The sequence below is a fragment of the Scaptodrosophila lebanonensis genome, unplaced genomic scaffold (genome assembly GCF_003285725.1).
Source record: "Scaptodrosophila lebanonensis strain 11010-0011.00,11010-0021.00 unplaced genomic scaffold, SlebRS2 tig00000096-arrow-pilon, whole genome shotgun sequence".
NCBI classification, from domain to species: domain Eukaryota; kingdom Metazoa; phylum Arthropoda; class Insecta; order Diptera; family Drosophilidae; genus Scaptodrosophila; species Scaptodrosophila lebanonensis.
The window spans coordinates 3,056,829-3,070,715 of NW_022060567.1; the positions used below are offsets into that span (position 1 = coordinate 3,056,829).

At 41.6% G+C, this 13,887-nt stretch overlaps 3 protein-coding genes across 4 annotated transcripts in view; 1 reads left to right on the forward strand and 2 right to left on the reverse strand.

Annotated features, from left to right (window-relative positions):
• Positions 1–1,416, reverse strand: part of LOC115627552 (nuclear factor of activated T-cells 5) — a 68,198-nt gene extending 66,782 nt beyond the window's left edge. The window contains exon 1 of the mRNA XM_030523270.1: positions 226–1,416. Within this exon, the coding sequence (XP_030379130.1) occupies positions 226–322 (97 nt within the window). The 5' untranslated portion in view covers positions 323–1,416. The remainder of the gene's footprint in view (positions 1–225) is intronic.
• A 443-nt stretch (positions 1,417–1,859) lies between these two features.
• Positions 1,860–4,216, forward strand: LOC115627514 (transport and Golgi organization protein 2). Of its 2 annotated transcripts, none has more exons than XM_030523208.1 (4): positions 1,860–2,360; positions 2,438–2,560; positions 2,725–2,974; positions 3,661–4,216. In XM_030523208.1, the coding sequence occupies exons 1-4, from the start codon at positions 2,219–2,221 to the stop codon at positions 4,109–4,111; spliced, it is 966 nt and encodes a 321-aa protein (XP_030379068.1). In that variant the 5' UTR covers positions 1,860–2,218; the 3' UTR covers positions 4,112–4,216. The 2 variants fall into 2 exon arrangements, with proteins under 2 accessions (XP_030379068.1, XP_030379069.1); XM_030523209.1 differs by having other exon boundaries at positions 1,862–2,360; positions 2,845–2,974.
• Positions 4,147–13,798, reverse strand: LOC115627513 (RRP12-like protein). The gene is made up of 10 exons (XM_030523207.1): positions 13,596–13,798; positions 12,974–13,533; positions 11,607–12,517; positions 9,588–10,466; positions 8,479–8,613; positions 7,984–8,416; positions 7,652–7,917; positions 6,075–6,259; positions 5,442–6,012; positions 4,147–4,428 (listed from the first exon to the last, which is right to left on the reverse strand). Exons 1-10 carry the CDS (start codon positions 13,735–13,737, stop codon positions 4,332–4,334), a joined length of 4,179 nt encoding a protein of 1,392 aa, XP_030379067.1. The 5' UTR covers positions 13,738–13,798; the 3' UTR covers positions 4,147–4,331.
• Positions 13,799–13,887: the final 89 nt, after the last annotated feature.

Sequence of the window (13,887 nt, forward strand, 5' to 3'; positions counted from 1 at the left end):
GGGCAAACGTACTTTAGGCTAATACATATGTACAGTATATATATGTATATAAATAATCAAATATATTTATATATACTTACTTACATATGTGTACAGATTTGTACACATGTAAGTAGGTGTGTGTAAAGGTATTTAGAAAACGCCAAGATATTTATATGTACATATATAAGTATGTATTTGAATGTATTATGGGTTAGAAGACGTAAAGAAATAAAATCAACAAACCTGTTCCTCGTGCGACATACGTCGCGGTCGCTTGTATGGATGATGAACTGGAACCTGCGCCGCTAGCTCCACTGGTTTTTGTATATTTTAAGAGCATAGTTTTTAAATTGCTTTGCCCGCGCCGTTGCTGATACTGATAATGATTATGTTGGTATTGGTATTATTATTGTTGCTGTTTCTGTTGCTCTTGCACTGCTCCTCTGATATCGTTACTTATTGTTGTGCACTTTTGCTGCACGCTCTCGATTGTTTATAATTTGTTCCACACAATGAGCAAAAACTAACAAATTGAAACGAATGCGCGCGTCCACAACAAAATTTTGAAAAGCAGAAATTATTCAGTTTTTGTTTTCTTTGTTTTTTTTATTGTTGTTGTTGTTAGATTGTTTTGAAGTATTGGTTTTATTTAAGCAATTTTTATTAGTGTGGGATTTGGCGCGCGTTGTTTTGTTGCTGTTGTGCCTGCCTACACAGAGTAATGGTAGTAATCGCAACGAGAGAGCGTATTGGTATAGTCAGCCTGCTCGCCTGTAGCCTGCTGTCCGCCTCTTAGCCTGCGTCAACGCGTTTTGTCTATTTGTTGCTATTTTTAGCAACAAAAACTTTTCTGTATTTTGCGTTTGTTGTGCCCAGCGTTTGACGTTTGGGGGCAATGACGACGAACAGCCACGAGTGCGAGTGTCGTTCGTTTGTAACAATGTTGTTTCTGTTTCTGTTAATGTTGTTTTTGTTACTGCGGCTGGTGGTCCCGTTCGTTTGATTCTGTGTTGAACTCCTAGCGCAGAATCGGCTACAGTTGCTTGTTTTGTTTTAGTTCAATGTTTTATCAATTAATGTTTGCCTATGCATACATATGTATACACACACCAAAACAAACACAAATGTACATACATCACTTTTTTATTGTTTCACTTTGCATACGTTTTCGTTGCTAGCTCTGTTGCTGTTTCTATGCTTTACACGCGTTCACATGTGTGTGGGTTGCATGTATATATGTATGTATGTACGTAAATATGTGAGTGTGTTTTTATTGTGCCATTGAAAATATTTGATTTTGATATCTAATGCATTCGCTGCACGTGCACTTCATACACGAACCATTTCTAAGCCGTTTAACTATCGCTTGCACTTTCAATCGCGTTTTAAATGAAATTTTTAACGCGTTTTACATCGAGAATAACAATTTTTGCTGCCGCGGTTGCTTCTTCTTCTCTTGCATTCAACTAGTTGCGGTGGTATTTAATGGGTAAGTGGTAACACTGTCATAGCTAGGTTGGCAGCGCTAAATTTCAAATGTGTGGAAAGAGAATCTGAATTACCGCAGACATACTGAAAAATTTGCTTTGTTTAAATAAAAAAAACTATTTTTATGGTATTGCTGTGCTGCCTACGAAAATGCACACACATACCAACTTTTTATATTTCGGTTAGGTATTATGAAAAGGTTAATGATTTCAAAAACTTGCGCTCATTTTTTCCCTGCGCTGGTAACACTCCAATTGCACACAACAACAACAGCTGTTCCTGTCAGCTGTTTCCGTTACCCATTGTAACTGAATGCCGTAAACAAAAAAAGTATTGTTTGAAAACGCCGCTCACATTTGGATTATACAATAACAATTTAAATGTATTGACAAAATTGATTAAGTTTTACATACGCCAGCATTGATATTGTGCCCATTATCACGCTTTCTTTTACATTATTCGTATGCATGTGTGCGTTTGCTTAATTGCTGGCGCGTGTGTGTGCGTCGTGTTTGGGGGGCACAAACAACGGATAAGACTGTGCCTGTGCCAGCGATAATTTTGCGATAAAAATTGACAATAACAATACAACGCGCAGGCAAACAACAACAGCAACAACAAAGAGACTGAGTCGCTACTTATGGTACACACTACCTCCATACTACAGATTAAGAGTTTGGCACATTTGACCGCTGACGCCTGAAGTCATTGGACGAGAAAGACGTGGACGTTTAAAGTTCAATCCAATATGTGTGTCATATTCTTTTATGCAAATTCGAATCCCAGCTCTGATGGCTATAAGCTCATATTAGCTTCGAATCGAGATGAGTTTTTTGCCCGCGAGACCCGCTCTGTGGCCAAATGGGCGAATGCGGACCATGTATATGGCGGTGAGTGCAGAAGATAGCCCGTACAATATTCTATATATATTTATATATATCCATCCATACATTTTTTCAATGTGCAGGCATTGACCTGGAGCCTGGACGTGAAGGCGGGACATGGTTGGCCATAGGCGGGAAAAATGGCATCTTCAAGGTAGGCGCTCTGCTCAATTTGACCGGCGAGCCCAAACCACGCGATGCAGTTGGTAAATAGCAACGAATTAACGTACAACCCATCACATATTGACATACATACATACATCGTTTTGAATTAACATGTACTCTGCCCTACATATGACGCTTACTAATTTCCTTTGTTTACCTTTTGCTGATGCACGTTTCCCTTCCGATTTATTGTTTAATTTTAAAGCGCACAATAACATCTTGCAAACGCATAATAACAGCCTTCACATGAGCTCGAACAACAGCCAGATCAACAACAAGCACACATCTATGAGCACAAAAACCAATAATGAACATTTATTACTAGGACGCGGCATGATTGTGGCTGACTATGTGACCTCCAGTGACGAATCACACAACATTGTCAACTATAATAAGGGACTGATTGCCGATTGTACTAAATATAGTGCATTTAATTTTGTATCCATTGAGATTGGGTAAGTTTTGCCAAAGAGCATTAGTTATGTTAATACGAAAAGCGAGAAAACTAACCAAATCTTATTGAAGAAGCTCATTTCTATTCCAATGATAACCTGTTCTTTATTCAATATAAATAGAGAAATATTCAAGTCGAAAGCAAGCTTGTAAATAGGAAAGGTAGATCACATCTTATAGGTATCTATTAGTTTTGTCTCATCTAAACGATGGACACAGCAGATATGCCGAGAGCGAACTATTTATTTATTAAGTAAACCAAATTGTTATCAACAATGTTGCTTTGGTTGTTGGTCGCGAATGTTAACTAAAAATTGCATTCTAACGAAAAAAAGAGAAAGTTCACACATAGTAGGGGACAAATACATAGTTTTTGTAGAATATTGTTGACTAGTGAGGGATATGTAGCCTCAGCCAGACGAAGATAACTGCTTATTTCTTATAGTTTTCCACAATTACAAACTAGTAATGCTTCTTTATTCTCAAGTGAAGATTTATAGTAATAGGCCAACTGTAAAATAAGTTTTAACCATTAATATAAATAATACTCCCTGCACAGATACTACTTATATTATTGATGTTCAAAGTCAAACCAAATCAAACTTTTCCCTTCATGAACTCTACAAATATATAGTATACTCGTATATAACATTTACTATCGCTACGATTTATCTTTTTCATTATTCAGGAATGCCTCCCAGCCAGCTGCAATCAAGCTGCTGAGCAATGTACCGCCCACGTTGGCCGATTATGAGCAGGAACGGTGTTATGGCTTTGGCAACAGTTTGCCCGAAGCACCATTTGAGAAAGTGCGTCATGGACAGAAGCATTTTGCGCAGATAGTGGAGGATCACGGTCATGCCGATGTAAAGACTTTGTCCGATCAGCTGCTGCAATTGCTCAAGAACAGCAATAAATTCTGGCCGGACGCCGAGCTGTTGAAACGCGCCCCCAATTGGGGTGAAGGACTGAGTGCCCTGAATGTGCACATTGCCGAGCATGCTTATGGAAGTCGTACCCACACAGTGTTGCTGCTCGACGCCAACAACAAGCTGCATTTTATCGAGGAAACTATGGCTGGGCTAGATCCTGCCGGCGAGTGGCGACGCACTCACATCGAGAAGCAATATACGTTGTAATTGTGATGATGACAATGAGAGGCAAAGTCTACATCTTCCGACGGCATTTGTTGGCATTTTTCTGTTTTTTATTGTCATAATAAAGTAACGTGCTTTATATTTATATATATGTTTATATTGTAGTTATAAACGAAAAACGGCGCTGTCTGCCGCCCATCGTATCCATTTTTTGTCGCATCTCGTATCTACACGTATCTTCATTGCCCGACACTCCACTATTCTATTTGTAGCTCTTGCCAACGCGCCCTGTTTGAGAAGGTTGTCCGCCAGCGCCGCGCACCACACTCTTGAATTTCCTCGAGTTCATTGCACGCTTGCTGCAAGAAAGAGAGGGCAAATAAGTAAGAGAGAGAGAGAGAGAGAGAGAGAGAGTTAGAGACACAGATAGATAGCACTCGTGTGGAATGATATTCATAATTAGATTACTATTTTAATAAATCCCACTAATTATTTTATATCTTCAAGGCGGCAGAATATTTGAAACCCCTATGGATTGGAGCTACGATTTTAGGTCGACAATCTCTAGATACAATATATTCTTACTAGTTGTGCACGGACTAAATATGAAAGTTTTTTGGGGAACTCCTCGCACGCCTTGCCTGCTTTAAATGAGTTATAGAAGCCTACATCTATCAGACTGGCAAATAATTTGCGTACAATTTTTAAAATTTAACAAGCATGTCATGAATATGTGTCTTTAATAAAACCCATTAAGGATTGTCTACTAAAATATAGCTTTCTGCTATCACAAACAATCTCTGGCAATTACTTTCCAAAGCCTACTTCAAAATTAACACAAGTTTGTGTGCAAATTATTTATATGTCGGGCCGTAGCTGAACTAATTCATTTATTTTGCAACTAAGTACCTAATATCTTTATAATGAAGGTAGTTTATAAAAACTCCCAATTTTTTGAGACTTACTCATGGTCAGACTGGCCAATAATTTGCGTAAAATTTTTAGAATTTACCAAGCATGTCATGGATATGTTTCTTCAATAAAAACCATTAAGTAAAATGTAGCTTTCTGCTATCACAAACAATCTCTGGTAATTACTTTCCAAAGACTACTTCAAAAATAACACAAAATGTGTGAAATGATCAGACTGGCAAATAATTTGCCCAACATTTGTATAATTGAAGAAGTCTGTTATGAATATGTTTCTTCAATTAAAGCCACTAAGGATTTTCTATTATAAAGTGTAGCTTACAATCTCTGGCAATTACTTTCCAAAGCCTACTTCAAAACAACACAAGCTTGTATGCACATTATTTGCATGTCGGACCGAACTAATATTTTTATAATAAGGGCAGACTTTTTTAGGACTTACCGCTTGTTCAGGTTGTTGCGACTGAGAGGTATGTAGGCATAGGGATCCAACTTTCCACGCTTCTTCATATCACCCTTAGCTTTCTTGCTGCTGTACTCACTACCCATGGCTTTGGATGTCGCCGATTTCGATGTATAACCCGATTTCATAGACACGGCATCTCCATCTCCGCCGATAGTACGATGTATACCCTTGCCGCCGGTCGTGTAGCGCGTCGTATTCGTTTTGCCAGAGCGCATGCTTAATGCGTCAGTTGCTTGGCGCTTGCGTTTGTTGGCCGATAGGCTATTGGCGGCTTTCACTTCTTCCTCGTCACTGGAGTCCTCCTCCATGCCGCGTTTGCCCAATTTGGCCTTGCTAGCGTCCACGGGCTCATCACTGCCGTCGTCCATTTCGTGTCCACTGTCGGCGTCCGAGTCGCTGTTTGCGCCAGCGTTGCGGCCACGTAGGGCCTTCTCGTCGATGATGAGACGTCCATCTTCGGCAGTCTTGAAGCCGCCATTGGCCACTTTATCCTTGGCCTTGGACTGCTTCAGACTGCTGCTGGCTACAGTTGCCGCAGAGCCACTGGCTGCATGAAAAGTTTGATTAGCAAGGAGGTTACGAAGAGTCTTTCGATCAATGTTCACTCACTGAGCACGTTGCCAATGGACTTGAGATCGGCCAGATCGACAATTTCGTCAACATCCTCTCGAATGTATGTGCTGCGCGTCTTTTTAGATGGCTTGCCACGTTTCTTGCTCGCATTCGGCTCATCGTCATCAGCCTCCAAATCGTCAGGCAAATCGGAATCAGAATCGGCCAAGATGTCATCAATTCTAAAAAAAAACCGTTAACAATTAATGTAAATATACATTTTATATTTAAACTAATTTGTGTCTTTTAATTTGTTTCGAAAACAATATATACTCGTATATACAAAGGATTGGCCACATCCAGCAATAGGCGCTACTTTTTAAGTAAGTAGTTGAACTTTATTTTCAGTTTTTGAAAACCTAATATGGAAGATTATTAAAATGTTATCCACAAGGATAAGGGATAGCCAATTGGTCATTACTACGGCTACTATCAGTCTAAGCCCACCTCTGATCATAGCATGACGCCATCCGCGTCCCCTCCAAATTGTCTGCTTGCATAGACGTGCAGGGTCAAAGGGCTGGACTTAGCATTAATTATGCTTCAAGGCGATTGACAGACAATTATTGAAACATGTTATAAAGCAAATTATATAACCACTTCTATAAAAGAATCAAATTTTTACAATAAAGATCAATTTTGAAAAACTATCAATTCAAGGTGAAGGTTTTTTTTTTTTTTTTTTTTTTTGGAAATTTAGCCAAGTAACAAATCCCATCCCCAGTTAACGGGCTTGACTATACAATTCCAAGTGTCTGGTAATGCTTGTCTTACTTCAACCACAAAAAATGCAATAACGTGTACCTTAATAGTAGCGAGGGGATTAGGGGATTAGGTACCCAAATATATTGGTGACCCCGACATTATTCTTGACCTAAACAAAGCAAAACAACGGTTGAAAAGCTATAACCTATCTATCTTTTCAACAACTTCAACAAAAAGAATGCCGAGAGGAAGGTCAAACCGGAATATTTTTTACCAATATTGCAAACGATTGCAAGGGGGGATGTTTCCAGAGGCTCATAATGCCGTACGGATGTCGGATACGATATTAGATATTACATGCTATCAACATTGTCTAAATGTATTTCTGAAGCCCCCAAAGAGAGCATCAAGCCATGGCCCAAGTCGCAAGCCTGACCCTAAGTCGGGAAATCTGAAGCGCACTTAATGCCAAGCTCTATAAGAGAAGTTAACGGCTATTAACCAAATACATTGAAGGAGGGGAAAGAAGGAGCACCAGTCGCTGGGAAAATCCACCAAAGGTAGTCAGTCGATAGAGCGCCATTTGGGGTGCCTTCAATAATCTGTTCACCGAAATGTTACACAGGACAGACATATCTGCCAAGTGTGCCAAAACTGTGATACTTAAAGTTGTGCATTACAGATGAAGCAGAGATTGCTTGGCAAACACTATCATAGAATCATTCACCACGGCTACAATGTCCGCTTTAGGCGATACTTAAATACGAATGTTCTAGAATAAGTGTCCGCTTAAAAGGGATACCCGGATAAAAGAGGTGTCCATTAAGATTCATTTCACTGTATATTTATATAAGAATTGGTTTACGTACGTATAGCTTTTCTGCTCAAGTCCTCCGACAAGCTCTTCATCCGACGAGTCCCCACTAGCTGCCTCTTCGCTCTGCTTTTTGCGCGTATCGCGTCGCATTTGCTTGCGTATTTTCTTGAGTCGTCTGTGTGTTACATCATCATCTCCGGGCACAAAGCGCGCCAATTCGTCGGCGCTAAAGCGTTTGCACAACTTCTTCAGGAAGTAACCGATTTGGATGCGACAATAGCGTTTAGTATCCTTGGTCATCGCTGACAAAGAACGCATCTGTAAAGTATAACGATACAGAGATAAAGACAGTCCATCAACATTATGTTCCGATTATCAACTCACAATGGTCTCCAGGTGATTGGCCACCAGCGGTATGGGCATCACCTTAATGAATGTGATGAGGAAAGCGATAGCAGCCTCGGCCTGTCCGCGAGACTTTTGCACCACAAACACAGAAATCTGTTGCAACACAAACTCCAGAGTGTTCACAGTCAGATGTTGGCCCTGTTGCTGGAGGACCGCTCGAAAAGCGAGAATTGTGTTAGTTATTAGCGATTCATCGCCAGTGAAGCCCGCAGTCAGAATATCAACGAAATCATTGATTTTCTTCGCCTCCTGATAGAGATTGGCAATCAACTTGATGAGCTGCTCAGCCACAGATTCTTTGCGAGTGGAGAACTCCTTATAGTTAAGCACCGCTTCCGGTATGGCCTTCATCACCAATTGATCATTATACGCCAAATTGCTGCGGCACTCCATCAGCGACTTAAGACAACTGCAAGCGTTACGTAAAAGTTAACTAAAGCGTACATCACCGCCGCGGAGGTCAACACTTACTACAAACGCGAGGCCTGACAAACGCCGCAGCTGGTGGTAAAGGCCTCCAGGAGGAGTTTCTGTAACCCAATCGAGTTCTTGCGCGTAAACTTCTGGCACGACGGCTGCTCGGAGGTCATCAATTCGCGCAGCAGTCTGAAAAAGTAATATTCGTTAACAATCATCAATAGCAGACGCATACAAAATAAAATAAACTTTATAAAAAACGAGAGCGAGCACCAACAGTGGAATACCGCACATGATTTGTCTCTTCATGCGGAATATATACATATGTATAGCATACCTATAACAAGAGCCAGTTATATGCATTCAGAATTCATAGTATGTATACCCTTTTACCGGGTACAGGATATAATAAGTATTTAATTAACTGTGCGACCAGTTGACGATGCTCTTGAAAGTCAGTCCGTAAACGACAATCTAAACATCACATATTATTATATATCAGATATCATATGACTAGACAAAATGGTAGTCTTGTGCTTTAAATAAACAGGATTGCTAGCACATTGAATGATTCGATTGAGGTCAGCATCGCAAGCTGGGCCTTGTAACCTCTATAAATCTAACTAATGTGCATAGATTAGGTTAAAATGGTAGGCAGGTATAACCCTGACCCACTTAGGAGTTGTGTTGCAGCTTGGACTCTTCCACAATACCGTCCAGAAGCTTGAATGAATTTATAAATATCCCTGAGCTTCTTTCTGTATAATTCAGATAGATTTTGAAGAAAATCGGCTCTCAAGACTCGCTGGCTGGTTCTTAGTAAGGCCAGACACTCGCAGAAGAGGTCTTCTTCCTCGCCCCTACAGCTACAACAAAAGTCACTATATTGAAGCCCCAATCTGGCGGCGTGAGCGCCTTCCAGCCAGTATCAGATAATAGCTCTGAACAGTGTCTGCTAAGCTTACAGAGCTTCAAGATTGCAGCTGGCCATCGGTATGCCGATACTTTCCTTATCAGAAAGAAGAGCGACAGTAGTTCCGTGTCTTGCCAGCTTGTCGGCTTTACCGTTTCCCTTCATGTCCCTCTGGCCTGGGACCCATATTAGATCGACTTAGATGCATAATAATGTTAAATATTTTAGATTCTCTTTCTTAACAACTCACTCATAGGTCTTGCGTTGCTGTTTCTTCAGTTTCTGCTCATCCTTGGCCACCAGCTTGGATTTTTCGTTGCGCAACACGGGAGCTATGTACGCCTCGTAGTAGGCCTCAATGCCCCGGCACTTCTGGACACGCACGATTGCTGCATTGATGTCAAAGAGTGCATCGTATTCGAAGCTCGCAACACTGCTGGCCGCCAATTGTGATTGGGCCGTCTCGAAGAGCTCCGCCTGGACATCGGCGGGTGCGCGCGCTACATAAAGTCGTATAACATCTAGGATACGCTTGCGCAAGTCCGATTCGTGGGTTCCGTTCGGTTTCTGTGTGTACAGATTGAAGAGACGCGGCAGAAAGTTGCGCGCATACTTGCCAATGGCCTCATGACATTCAGCACTTTGGCTATCGTCCAATAGCTCCAATAGCCCATCACATATGGGTGCACGAAATTCGGGATTCTTCTCAAGCGCCACGCCAATTGTCGGCGCTAATAGGCGCAAGTTTTCGGGATCTTTAGGCTGACGACAGAAGCCCGGAAAGAGACCCCAAAGCTGGCAGCACAACAGCTCGTAAATATGCGCCGAAGATGTGGTTTTCGAATTGGCATATTCGCGCCATTTTGTCTGGCAATCCACAGCCAGCGGAAGGATGCTTTGCTTGAAAAATAGAAAGCTCGCTCCATTCGCTCCCTCACGTAGCAGAGGTAGCAGCCAGGAACGCTCCATCACAATGCCATTGCCTTCGGTCAGTGGAATGGCTTGCAGCACAATTTCGGGACCCAAGGCCTTGATCGCACTAATCAGTGTGTGTTCGATTTGTAGTCGCAAAGCGCTCTGGCTGTCGTACCGCTTGGAAATACTGACCAATGATGGAGACAGCTCGGATCTGTAAAGGACAAATTATAGATTAAGATCATAATTAAACTAGTTATACTAGTTCTGTTAAACAGAAATTGGTCTATCGGGTAATAGACTTTCATTATAAAAGGAATACATATTCTTGAATACGAAAACAATAAGTATAAATGGATAATCATTAATGTACAAAACTCAATTCAATTCTGACAATCTTGACAAACCTTTATTGAACGATCGCTTTTTTAAAGACCCGCTTCTGAATAACCACAGACCAATCTCAACGAGCATTCGACTATTTAATTCCTAAACAGAAGAAACTACTTTGCAACGAACTATACAAAACCCCACTAAAATATCACGCTCTCCAAAAAATAACTTTTATACTTTTCTTTCCCCATTAACTCGTCCTCAACTAGAACTACATGACTACAGTATGTAGTTACAGTTATAGTAGATAAAAAGGCACTCATTTACTAAACATTTTTCCATCTCTTTACCCACCCAAAAGAAACCTATTTTCAATAGAAAACGCAAAGAAACTGCCATTCTGCCAATATCTATGATGGAATAGGTTAAGTTTAGTTGTACGAATTTTCCCAAACCGATCTTAAGAATTTATCCTCCTCATTTCAGTTTTAATCTATGTCAACAGTTTCGAATAGTACTAACACCTTGTACCCGAAGGATAAAAAAGTATATATGTATATTCTTAATCAGCATGACGATGCCAGACGGGCAGACGCCTGGATGATCGCCTGGTTTTCGAAAACGGCTGAGTTCACATTGTTCAGACTTGGTATGTATGAGTTTATTTTATTTTTTAATTTTTCTCCGTAAGTTTGTTTGGGTGCAGTATAAATGTGTTTGGGTACAGGATATTCCACTGTCGTGTTTACTCGACTTTAGCATTCGATTTTAACGGCTATGATGTTTCTCGAGCAGTCCTTGTATAAAATATAAAATCTTCTATGCTTAATAAATTAAAGGCTTTTAAAACGAAATATTTAATAGAAATGCTTCATTTTTTGTTGGCCATATAACACAGACTATCGTTTGAAGTTGATTGATAAAAACGGTTTAAAATGGGTTCTCCCGATTATTCAGATGCTCCAAAATAAAGGCCTAAAATATTTCTATGATCTAAGCAATGATATGGCACTTTACTCACCCAAATTGCTTACCGCACGCCTCAAAGACAATGGAGAAGATGAGTATGACGTATTTTGTGATTTCGCCAAAGGGCGCATTCAGGACCTTGTGAAGCAGTGAAATGATGCGTCCAATGGGCTGGCGATATTTCTGCGCCGACTCTGGCGTGGCACAGGCAGTGGCCACACAATCCTGCAGCAATTCCTTTATGCAATTCGATACGCCGACAACCAGTTCGCTACGGTCCGATAGCCACAAATCAGAGGTACAAACCTCAAAGAGGCGTGGCAAAGCGTTCACGCAGAGCTCCAGCTCAAGCTGGGCCAAGTGTACGTGTCCCTCCTTGAGCACAGTAATCCAGGCCAGTGTTTGGCGGACATCACTGCGATCGGGACGATATTCGTGTATGGCGGCCAGCAATTTCGCACACAGTGTTGAGCTCAAGTTGACGGTCCGTGACAGAAAAAGAGCGTGCAATGCCTGGAAACAATTTGAGCGCACCAGGACATTTGCCGCCGTCATGATGGATAGCAAATGCTCGCACACAGAGCGAATGTCTTCGGTTCTCAGGCCTGCTAGTGTGTCCTTCAGCAACGCCAGCGTATGCAGCACAGTCGTCTGTTGATTGGCTAGGACCTCTGGCTTGAACATGGCCAAACAGAATTTCGTGAGCCGAGTGCCTGCTGGATGATATTTGATCTTGGAAGGCACAGCAGACGTTGCATTCTGATCTTCCACATCGTTGACGGTTGGCAGCATAAAGCAACTGCCATGGATGATGGAAATAACAGCGTGTTGGGCGGCCTTTCTAATTTTGGGCTTGGAGTGAATGGTAAATGAGAGTAGGGCATCGAAATATTGAAATGTCGAGCTATATGACCAAGTATTGTGATCCTGGGCGCGCAGCAGCACAGACATACATCCAATCAACTGCAAAAGAGAACGGTTGAGGATGAGGATGTTTAGATCTATATATTTTCGTCAACACCGCGGCTGCGGCAAAAGTCCGTTTGAGTTCTTGTTATTGTCTGAGTACTGTTTTTACGAACGGCTAAGAGCTTTAGTGTTCTCTTATTCTGGTCATAAAATTCTGAAGATGTGACTGTCTTTGTTCTCTTAGAGATTCCTGATCTCGATATCGATACGACATACATACATATGTATGTCCTAATTAAAAATGTACGAAATGCTCTACCGCGCTTTCTTTCTTCTGACTAACAACGACCAGTTCAAGCCCCAATATATTTACATTTTTATGACAAAGTAAACTCGACCTTACTGCAAAGGAATTTTGTGATTATAATTTTGGTAGTCTCTGAGAATGTTACGTTTATACCAATAATCGTTTTTAAAACAACAAGCTTAATTCATTATGCATGTACTTACATATCTGATGACTGACTGATTGCTGGACTCTACAAACCGCTGTAGGAGCGTATGCAGCGTCTTCGCCGTTTGGCTAAAACGTTTTCGAAGCACAGCCGCCGGCACCGATTTCAGACCCATGGACAGCAGAGCCACGCCCGCCACAATGTCGCGCTCCTCACTGGCAGCCTCAATTTGTTCCATAAGCAACAGGAAATATTCTGTGGAGGATTCACTACCACCACGTTCGCGTATAATCTCCGTTAGTGCGCTTAATATAGCCAACATCTCTTTGTGCAATTCCGAGGAGGTGCGAAAGCCGTTTAGCAATTTCTTGAAACTCATATTACTGCAGCTGCTGTAGTTGGACGCGAATGTCTGGAAAGTCTTGAAGGTGCCTTGCTGGGTGCCGGACATACCATCGTCATTGTCGTCACCGCCCGCATCGTTCAATGTGAACGATCTGAGGCTGCCGGCAACATCGTTCACCGTCGTAGTCTCCGCATTGTAGGCCTGACGCTGTTCATGCTTCATCACAGCCTCCAGAGTCAGAGCATTTGGTGTAGCTGGCGCCTCGGGGGCTGTAAATTGAAAACAATTGTAATAAACTGGCCATGACAAATTGTCACACGCTTTTGCTCACCAAGATTTAAATTGGTCTGAAAGAAACGCGACTTGGCTTTTAGGCGATGCTTCATTTGGTCCGGATTTGATGTGGCCGATTGACCTTTGCTCCAGGTCTTTCCTTTGCCATGGCGCTTTAATTTCGAGCGAAACTTGCCCATTGCGAGAGTGATTGTTCTTTTCAAATTAAAAAATTATTACTTCCTTTAATGCAAACTATTGTTCCAACACGTGCAAAGCAGCAACAAGCCGTATGGTGCTTGATGGTGCTGCCATATCAGAAACGCAGCTTGGCAGCCCCGGAGCGGTGT